The 11,261-nt window shown below is 40.6% G+C and overlaps 1 protein-coding gene across 1 annotated transcript; it reads left to right on the top strand.

Annotated features, from left to right (window-relative positions):
• The first annotated feature begins 9,987 nt into the window (after nucleotides 1-9,987).
• LOC138246789 (olfactory receptor 6Y1-like) lies at nucleotides 9,988-10,914 on the top strand. The gene has a single exon (XM_069201551.1). It carries the CDS (start codon nucleotides 9,988-9,990, stop codon nucleotides 10,912-10,914), a length of 927 nt encoding a protein of 308 aa, XP_069057652.1.
• The last annotated feature ends 347 nt before the right edge of the window (nucleotides 10,915-11,261 follow it).

The raw sequence follows: 11,261 nt of genomic DNA, 5'->3' as shown, positions 1-11,261 counted from the left end.
TATCTGTCAAAATCTAAATCCTATTGGATGTAATGGAATTTTCATTTGTGCGGATGGGCTATCCATCACCGTTGTGACAGAGTAACCCCTCCACCAATGTCTAAATCAGGCTGTAATTGTCTTTGCAGTGATACATTGCCTAGGTTAGAGGTGGTGAAAGGCTCCACATCAAACTTTGTGAAAGTCTAACTGCTCAGTTTAACTTCACTGAAGAAGATGTTGATGTGATTCTCACATCTTGAAGTAGTCTCTTGTTGATGGACATCGACACATCAGACTTGATGCCATGTTACAAGACAAAGAGGTCTGGCAAGTATTGCCAGTCTGGACACAGGTACATGCGTGTGAATGTATGCTTGGTGGGCTTGACAAAGATAAAGGTGAAGACAGTGTGTTATTCTGTCTGACACCAAGAACTTCATTCCAAGGGCCTTATTATTTGAGTGAGGTAACTGTGCCTGGAGAAATAATTATACCTTGTGACAAGGCAATATTGCTCTCCAATGTAGTTATAAATCCTCATTCTGTATTTGTCCGGTCATGAGGAGGCCACAGCATGTTTTCACTCGCTTTAAGTTGTGAACCTTCGAATCATGTGCTAGAGAAAAACATCTTGATAACTGAGTAATTTGCATACAGTATGGATTTTCAAACTGGGCACAAAAGAACACTTTTCACCCACTTTGACATTAGAGGCCCACATGCAATATTCAGAGAATATGTCTGGTACAAAAGTATGCTAGCACTTACAAACCACTACTTGCACATTTCTTATTTTACTACAGTATCTAGACAAATGTTGCTTTAAATGAATTAAATGTGGGGGCACAACATGATTTGTGAAAGTGGTGATTATTGTTTTCTTGACAATGTAGTGGAGAGGATGTGTCCTTATGGCCTTAGCTCCCATTATTGAAACTGGGGAATCAGGTTTGAGTCCCAGCATCGACTCAACATCTTATGATTTTGGGATAATAACCATGGGGCCATATTTATCAATAATTCATGCAACACAATGCAGCAAACAATCTTACTGCACTGAGTGAAAGGGAGAGAGGGGTAATGCATCTTTGTTAACATCATATGACTCATTCTGTGCTCTGACTGTGCTGGCACACAAACTGCTGCCTAATGCCAACATAGGCACCCTTACACCATGATGCAAGGGTGCATCCCTTGCAGTATTGTTTTGTGCAGCAAGGGACTTATCTGGGCAGCATGTTGTGACTGCCCGTTGTGTCTGCTTTTGGTTGTGATTCCTCAATTTATGTGTTTTCTTTTGTTCTTTTCAAGGTTACAAACGAGCTGGTCTGTCCACAGATGTTTTCCAGCATTGTCTATTATTCTTCATGTATGCTAGGGTTCTGGTGCTGTTATTGTGTCTAGGTATATGTTCCTAATTTGTTTTTGACATTCTTGTCTATGTGTCTGCTTTTGTCCAGTGTGAGTGTGGGGCTCTTCAGACTAGGCATCAGTATTTTGCTTGAATCCCTGCCAATGCTTCTATCACTGTTCTTTTAATATAGCGGTGATGTAGGGCACTGATATGTTCCTCAATATACCTTATGCATTTGCCACATGCTGCATGCTATTACACTTACGATGGGTTCCTTCTTTGTTATTTATTACTGTCTGCACATAGAGCATGAAGGATCTTCCTTCATGATTCTGAATCCCCAACCAGCAATTCAGACTTATTAACCATAAAATCTGGAGCTGCCTAGATAGAGGCCTGTGATACTACCACCTCCCAAAAAATCAAAGCCTCTGGGAAGTGGTGGTTTCAGTGTACTATGGCCCTTGACAGTTGGTATGAAACACTCATTCTTCCTCTAGTGGAGGTAAGTGTGGGTGAGCAAGAAAAACATCAGTAACCAACGCAAGGTGCAGAAGAAGAGATGAGACCTGGTAGTACAGAAGATATATTTGACACAACTTTCACCTCAAATTCCAATGTTAAATGATGTGATTGAGCTTCCAAACCTAAAGGGAGACATTTCAAAGGAACTTTCCGGAAATCCTAATTGCTACTGCTTATGATAGTATTAATGGGCATTTAATTATTCTTCGAGGATGGCATATGCTTTTTATAACCAAAACAGGGTGAGAAATAATGCATTGCTTACAATATCATTATGCATTATTAGATCTGTACATATACCCTCTCATTCAAAATTACTTACAGATAAAATAGATTTCCAGGAGGGGTTATTTGTGTGTGTGCCTAAATATCAATCCATCTCTGAGTTTTGTTCTGGGGCATGGGGGGCATAGAGGTGAAGGGCTGTATTCACAGAGGGGGGGTGTTGCAGTGATATCGTGTTGGGAGTTGAGGCATGCGGTTCATTCTAATGTTATGTGTGTATATCTCATCTGGTATGACCAGTAGACTTTTCTTGATCTATGTTTGCAGTTGTGATTGTGATTCACTTTATAGGGTTGTAATTTTTATTAATTCAACTCTATTAGGATGGTAAAAATGTGTTGGGGATACATGCGCTTTCATATTACAATTATAGAATGGTTAGAGACTTTGGATATGGTACTTTTACCCTAATGATGTAGAGTGGAGGGATAGTTATAGGCTTGATAAGGGCTAAATTCTTTCATCAGTGTCCTATAGAGGGGACCAAATCATACTGAAGTTATGAACTTTGTTTTAGACTCAGTAGATGGTTGTTTCATATGAGGCAATTTTATACTTATCAGTGACTGTTTCAATACATGTCAGCGCTATGGGTGATCTCCAGAACTGGAATATACACACCTTTGCAACCAATTGCAAGATCACCAGCCATCTCCACCTGTAGTGGATGATTCCAGGGATGGTATCCATGTCATGAAGTAGGACCAGTCTTGCCGAAATAATCAAGACTTGTTCACTTGACTCATCAAGAGTCATCCATATGTCAAGTATTCAACACGATACAAGCACAGCCATAATATATGTCCTGTGTGACAATGTTCTTATATACACCTTCAGCTGGTTGAGGTCATACTGAGATTTTTTCTGTATAAACATTATAGTGTCCAGTATTAAGTGTCCAGTATTTATAAAATAAGAACATTTGAGCCTGGCTTCCCCCAGGCCTCTCTCATGTGTCTCAAGTCCAATTAGATGTATTTTTTCCAGAAATTGTATGTGACTGAAACTCTGGGAGTTTTAGATGATAGTTTTATACATGCTTGGTAAAGGTCCTGTAAACAAGCACCACAAATATTGATAGCTTTGTATTGGTTATTTCCCGAGAGTCTCTTTTATTGTTCCTCTATGAAATTCCACGCATCATCTGGGTATAGTGCCGAATTCTTTTGCAGGTCGATAAATGTTTGAAACTGATGTGTTGATTCCGCTCATAGCCCAAGAGTCCCAGTGACAGGATTGGCCCCAAATCTTAATTCCCACATTGTCTCCTAGTAGACTGAAATGGAAGGGATCCATATTCACTGTTTTAGCCAAGCCATAAAAATAATGATCTTGTCACTGGGTTTAAGTCAATTGGCAGTTTTGTAATAGATAGATATTTGGGCCTTTGTGAGATTAGGAGACCTCAAGCCTCATTATTGCTCATAATGGAGTGTCTGTTTCTGGTACAAGTAGGTGTGCTGATGTGAAAGTTGGTAGATTATGTATTATGATTCAATATGGTGTAAACAAGACCTCCCGATTGGGTACATACATATAGTTTGGAAGGTTGAGGTGAGGTAAGTATCTCCCTTCATGAAGAATTTAATTGATGTCTGCGAAATTGGGTTGTTCCTTGGGGGGGCAGTGAAACCCTAACTAAGCAACAGCCACAATCCTTGTCAGGGTGAATCACAAAAGTCACCAACTCAACATGTGCTTTACCCTCTGGTAGCATGCCACAAAAGCAGCCTTAACTTAGAACAAATATGTTGAGTATTTATGCAGCACACAAACAGGAAAAAAGTAAAAACACAACTCAAGAAAATTCCAACACCAATTTAGAAACATAGAGTAAAATTTAATAAATTATTCAACACCAAAGCTAGAAATATTCAATCAGTAGAGCTGAAGATATGCAAATTTAATGATTTGAGGTAAGTATAGCGCCTAAAAGCACAAAGCTCCACTCCGGGCTATTGGTCATGGAGATTGGGTGAAAGTCACAAATTCAGGCTGAATGCAATGGAGTGTGAGTAAGATACCAACACCAGGTTAGTTTGCTGAAAATGTTACCCAGTGAATTTCAGGAGACTGCAATGAGAAGAAAGAGCACCACAGATTGTCTACTCTGTAGCACAAAGAGCAGGCTGAGCAATGTGGACAGATATTGATGTAGCCCCAGGAACCTGTTGGGCATCATGGATGGTCATTGCTAGAGTTTTACAGTGCTGATCATCGCTGTAGTGCAAAGTGCAGTTCTTGCATTGCTGGTGTTTACTATAACGTGAAGAGTCAGGTTCATGGGTCAACACAGGCAGCAGGGACTTGATGGGAATAGGGTGTTTCACTGTTGCAAACAGCCCACAACTTGAGGATTTCTCTTTTTCTACAACAAGAGTTCAACTGGCAGCGCCTTGAGACCCTTACAGGTGTGTGGCTGCGCTTTTCAAAAACTGATTGATTGATTGATTGATTGGAACTGATGCCACATCAAGGGTCAAGGACCTTGGAGATACCTCTTGAGGATCAGGAACTCAGCAGAGGGCAGCAGTGCTCAAGAAGGTCCAATTGCATATCTAGGCAGGCCCAGTGCAGCATGATCAGCTGGGCAGTTCCAGACAGGCCTCTTGAACTTGTTGTGTCCCTGTGGCTCATAACAGGTAGCCAGTCAGCTGATCCTTAGAGTCAATTCAGACTGGGATGAAGGATGCAAGTCCAGTACTTTTTCTCAGACAGCTGGGCAGACCTCAGGCAGGTTCAGTACAGCAAGTCAGCTAGGCAGTCATTCTTTTGTAATATCCACAGGTCTAGAAGTGTACTGAGAGTGGGATTGAAGGTTCCCTTTTTTACATGCTGCATAATTAGAAGTGGAAGAACTTCTGAATTTCTCTTCCTATAAAAGTGTCTGGAAATTCCTGCCTCCTTGCCCTGGTCCCATCATGTCTACAGGCATGATAGAATAGTGTGATATCCTTTTGTCTGTAAACTGAAGCAGAGTCTTTGAAGTGTAAGTGTGGCAGGGGACAGCTCCATCCTGCTCATCAAGTCCGGGTGGCCCACCATGCAAACACTCGGACCCTCAATTGTGTGGCACTCCTGGTGGAATTCACAAAGGCCAATGGCCAACTACACCTACTCATATAAGGAAACAGGCTGCAGGCACCAAATGGAAATGCCACATCTCTAAAAGTGGTGCTTTCTAAATTGTGACTTAAAGACTTAAAATTAGACGTTACTGGTAAGAAGAGTTTAAAGTTATAATTCCTCAGACACCAAATATTAAATTTCCCCTGCTCCCAGACAAAGGTTATCACTTATTACATGTAATAAGGTAACCTATAGTTATCCTCTACGTGAGGTAGGCCTTGCAAAACTGAAAAATGAATTTGAGAGTTTTTCACTACCAGAGACCAGGACATGTAAAACTTAAAAGTGCACATCCTGCTTTTTAATACAATGCACCCTGCCCTATGGAATGTTTAAGGCCTACCTTAGGAGTGACTTATACATATTAAAAAGGAGGTTTAGTCCTGGCAAAAAGGATTATCTTGCCAAGGTCGAAATGGCAGTTTAAAACTGTGCACACCAACTGCAAAGTAAGGCCTGATACTTGTTTTAAGGGGCTTGTGACGGGCCGGCCCTGCCAGGCCCATCCGAGGAGGCGGCATGTGCTGACACTGCCACCTCCAACCCGGAAATATAAAGCAGAACATCCAATTCCCTTGAACTTCCGGGGCTAACAGGGCAGCGGCAAATGGTTCGCGCGCCTGGGAAACAAGGAGAGGAGGAGACCCCGGCTGGGAGAGGAGAGAGAGCAGAAGAAGCAGGATTTACGGGAGAAGAAGACGGATGGCTGCTGCAGAGACCAGTGTAGAGCCAGAAAGCGAGTGGTGGCTGGAAATGGACGGAAAGTGCCCCGGAGGGATCCAAGGCTCTGACAGCGGTGCAGGAGGCGCACCGCGAAGTTTCCAACCACACTTCAGGAGAAGCATGGCTAGCCCAGGTGCGTCCATAGTGCGGATTAAGGAAAACAAGGGTGGCTGGGAGGGGAAGCGGGAAGGAAATAAAGGGGAAGCAAGGGGGGGTGGGAGAGAATAAGAGAGGATGACACAAACATAGAAAAGGGTCAACAGGAGAATAGAAAGGAAAGAGGAAGAACATACGAGAGACAGAAAGCTATAAAAAGGGGTCAGATCGAGAGAAAGACCCAAGAGACTAAAAAAAGATAGAGAAGAAGGATAACCCAAGAGGTTCAAGAAAAACAAACAAACAATACAACAGGAAGTTGTGAAGAGAGGAACCGGCAACGAACAACAGATGAGAAAAAGTAGGACACAGAGGAGAAAAGAAAACAAAGAAAACCCATCAGACAACAGAGATAGGAAATAGGGAAGAGGAGTAAGACAGAAAACAGGAAAGAACAAGAAAAGAAGAAAAGGAACTTACTGATGCTTTATCTTGTTTTTCCCCACATGCGCCTCCTAGGAGCCCTGGAAGAAGGAGAGAAAGGGAAAGCGAATTGAAGTCCAGTGGATGCCAGAAGAAGATTGAACAGTACAGCATATGTAACTTATACGTCAAGCCACAATAGAAAGAATTAATAAAACTCACTTGAGCTCATACCACACTGCCTTCATGTCATCACTGACGTACCCGGTGACAGGGCTACTTAATTAGGTGACGCAATAGGCTCTGTAGGCCCACTGGTAGCATTTAATTTACAGGCACTGGATGCCTGTACTTCCAGTTCAATAGGGACTTATGAGTACATTAAATGTTCCAATCGGGTGTAAGACAATGTTATCATGTCTAAAGGAGAAAACACAAGCACTTTAGCAATGGTTGGAAGTGGTAAAGTATTTACAGTCGCAAAGCGAACAAAAACAAATATATCAAATCAGGGCGAGTGAAGGCAGGTAAATCGAGATGTATCTATGCATTTTAACTTACTTCTGGGAATGTGAAAATAAAGAACCCTAGGAGCATAATAGAGAAGGGGACTATAACATGTCTACAATTTGGACTCTCTTTTACAGAGAGAGATAGAACTAGGACCATATGTGAAGTCTAACTGCATTCTGAATATCAAGGTTTTTAGGTTGTCATTCTCTATGTCTCTCAGTCTTACCTAGATTTATAGATATTTAAAAAGGGAGCTATTTAAATTAAATTTGTGTTCTCTTGTTCAGGCTCGGGTTGTTGATGGGGAGCTAGGCATGACCACACACTTCCCCAAATGAAGTTGTTAGACTTCAAATCCACAAAAGTATTTAGTGAGAGGTGTACTGGGAGGGAGAGGCTTTGTTAGCAAATATGAGTGTTTTTGATTCACCTGCTGGTGTCCCTGTCTCTCTTATTTTCATCTTTAGCTACATCACTTTTGACTGCAGTTCCAGGACTAAGGTAAAAGTGGTTGGGTGGGGGTGAAATGCAAAGCCCTGTTTTATTTATTTGTGTAACAGGGGCAGACAAAAGTTTCCCGCAGTTTACCTGAGCTTCTGGTCAATAAACATAAAATATTCCCAGAATCCATGCCACAATAATGTGAATAAGTTCCATGGTGATTTCTTGATGGGTGCCCTGGTACAAAACAACAGACTTGAAAAGTGAGAATGAATTGAAGTCTGTCTGGTTGCTGAGAACTCAGCCTTTGTTCTATTAGGTGTCTGTCTCGGAGTTTGTTGGGGGCACAAGTACAGAGTCCGTTCACTACACACCCCCAGCCCTCAGTTTAGTGTGGCCAAAGACGTCATCCATCTTGAAAGTGCATGAAGTAGGTAGGGGTTGCCCTGAAAACCTTTACCCCATTAATTGGGGCATCCCCAGGGGCCAATCCCACTCACTAGCTGGTGCCACACATAAATGTGGCATCTCCAGGCACCCTTTTCAGAACACTCCTGGATCTATGGAAACTGAAACTGCTGAGCAGACAAGTGGCAAATGGACCGGGATTGGAGCCTCCTGTTGGTTTCTATCTCCCACCCTGTAAGTTTCCAAGTGCTTCCCTTGAGGGCCTTGGGGAGGGGGTCTTTAGAGGTATACTCTTTGTATAGATTGGGACTTAAAGGACTAAAGCCAGAAGGTGAAATCTTTGCCCAGGACAAACCAGAAACCTGATTAGCAAATCCAACCAGTCCTCCCATCAGGGTCAGCATCAAAATGTAAAAAGAACAAAACAGAACGGTTTTGGGGTATCACCCCTTATCAGCCAGTCTTGAATCTAGTGGCACAGAGAGCACAGGACCCATGTCTGAGCATGCCCTTCCCACTTAGGAAGAAAAAAGCAAAAAGAACATCAAAATGCACCTAGGTCCTGTTCTATGGTGACCATTACCTATCATTGGTATTTTGTGCTTCTTGGTGCTATGTGTACTTAAATCATTAAAACTTTGTATCTCCTGTTCCTCTATTTGGGTATTTGTAGCTTTTGGTGTCATTCTGTTCCTCTACTTTTCTACTTTGTTTTGAAATTTTTATTGACTTCTTTTCAAATGTATTATTACTGTAGTACTGCATAAATACGTTACACATTGCCTTCAAGTTAAACCAACCAAACTAAGTCATCTAGTATCACATAGTATTTCTTTCCAACTGATGACTGAAGCTGATAGGTGCAACTGAATTCTGTTCAGGATACTGGAATTAAGATAATCTCCAGGTTCACTTTTATCATGTGTATTACTGAGAAAAAAGCACTCTTTAAATGTGCCAGCTGTGTGTGGAACTTCTCTGTTTTGCCCAGAATAACTATTAACTGAAACTGAGATACTGTGGGGCTCATTTACAACCCCCTTACACTGCTGTAGCATCATTGGTTTTTAAAATAGAGCGGAGCAGAACATTCCCCCACCCCTTGCTGTATTTGCAAACTGCTGCAATGGTACCATTGAGCCAGTTTGTAAAGCCATGCACCACATTATGCCTCTGCCAGGTATAATATATGCAAGGGAGGTGTTCCCCTGAAAGGAGGCCCTTAGGAATTGCACAGTAAAATCTACAAGATTTCACTACACTATGTAACGTCATTTTTGAATGGGGAGGCATTAAAGTGACAGTGCTCTTTGCTCTATGAGCCTCCCCGTGCTTTGCTGGATTAGCGTCAAGCAAAGCACCACAACTGCGTCAGAATTCTGATGCAGCTGTGCTAACAAGCACCAGGGTGGGCTGTATTATAAATACAGCAATGCCATGGTGTTGATAGGGGGGAGCAGGGTGGTGCAAGCAAAATGGTGCACCATGAGCAATGCACCAGTTTGTAATAAATGAGTGCTTTTGTTGTTAGGCTAATCTCATAATTGAGACAAAACACATTTACAATGGTTAGCTATGTGTTTTTTTACCTATTATCTTGGTGGTTAGTATTGTTATAAGAATATACAGAATAGTTTTTATTAACTTTGTAATAAAGTGTGTTGTTGTTGTAAAAGAAATTCTAGAAAATTGGAAAACTGGGATATGTGATTGTCATGAAGGGTGAAACATGTTAAGTAGAACATGTATATATTTAATTCTAATTCTCTTTTGTACTCCTTGAATATGTTTCATTTTATCACAATCTAGTTTCTCAAGACATTAGGCATTAAGGTTAGTGTGTTGGAAACTTGTGACAAAGCATTAGGCATTCTCTTCAGTCAGTTCCTCTTGATCTTAATTTCAATATTATATGAGAACTATTTTCTGCAACAGTGAAAATATAATGTCCACAATTTCTCATTCATTTTCAGAGACTGTAGTGCAAGACAAGTGTTTCTGAGGACAAAACACCCCTCTGCCAACAACTGACAGCAAATATTGTCACAGTTCTGTTCTATCCATTTTAACTTTTCTTCAATTTAAAGCCAATCTACACGGCTGGAAAAATGGTACCATCAAATAGAACATTACCTGATAAATTTTTAATTGTTGGATTCTCAGATTTTCCAAATATGCAAGTTCCAATCTTTGTTGTTTTTATACTTGTTTACATAACTACATTGACTGGAAACCTTCTTATCATGGTAACAATATATTTTAACTCCTGTCTGCACACTCCCATGTATATCTTCCTTACACATTTGTCCTTCATTGACATCAGTTGCACTTCTGTCATATTCCCCAAAATGTTGTCCCAATTCTTTCTGGAGAGTAAGTACATTTCTTTAAATCAATGCCTATTGCAAGTATATTTTTTTGGGACTATGATCTCCACAGAATTCCATCTGCTCTCTGTCATGGCTTATGATCGCTATGTGGCCATCTGCCATCCCTTACGTTACACAACCATCATGAATGACACTGTTTGCATCCGTCTTTCTATTGCATGCTGGGCTGTTGGTCTCATGGATCCGATTCCACACACAATATTTATATCGCAGCTCTCTTTCTGTGGGTCACATACAATCAATCACTTCTTCTGTGATGTTACTTCCCTAATGAAGCTTTCTTGCACAAGCACCAGCAATATTGAGGTGCTTACCTACATACTTGGTGCTATTTTGATAGTAATGTCATTTATTTTGATCATTACATCTTACATTAACATCATCTCAGTCATTCTGAAAATTCGGTCTCTTGAAGGGCGGCAGAAGGCCTTTTCTACATGTACTTCCCACATTACTGTAGTCATTTTATTCAGTGGGTCTGTGTGTTCTACCTATATACGCCCAACATCTGCATATTCAATAAAACAAAGCAAAATATTGTCATTGATGCATATTGTTGTTACTCCACTATGTAACCCCATTATATACAGTCTGAACAACACAGAATTTAAAAATGCTCTACAAAAGAAAAAGAATAAAGCATAGGAAAACAGGCATTAACAGAAAAAAATATAATGGTTATGGTTTTGACTTCAAATTGTGTCCAGTGATTTGAGTAGAGATAAAGTGATTTTAAAAGTTAGTTCTGAAGGAAAAGAGGAGATTCACTGAATCATGTAAACATGTCAACATGTGTGAATAACTTGTAAAGTATATTTTAAACACAATCAACTTTGGAATGCATCTTTTATTGTATTTTTCAGAGGTAAACATGTGCTCAATTTTAATGGTTTCTACATGTATTTCTTGGAATATTTGTGAACATATAAATAAACTTCAGGACCCACTGTGTAAAAGGTGACCCTTATATGATATATTCAGTTTGAAAATTT

The sequence above is a fragment of the Pleurodeles waltl genome, chromosome 7 (genome assembly GCF_031143425.1).
Source record: "Pleurodeles waltl isolate 20211129_DDA chromosome 7, aPleWal1.hap1.20221129, whole genome shotgun sequence".
Taxonomy (NCBI): domain Eukaryota; kingdom Metazoa; phylum Chordata; class Amphibia; order Caudata; family Salamandridae; genus Pleurodeles; species Pleurodeles waltl.
The sequence above is the reverse complement of the archived record's forward strand: the minus strand, read 5'-3'. Positions and strand labels throughout refer to the sequence as shown.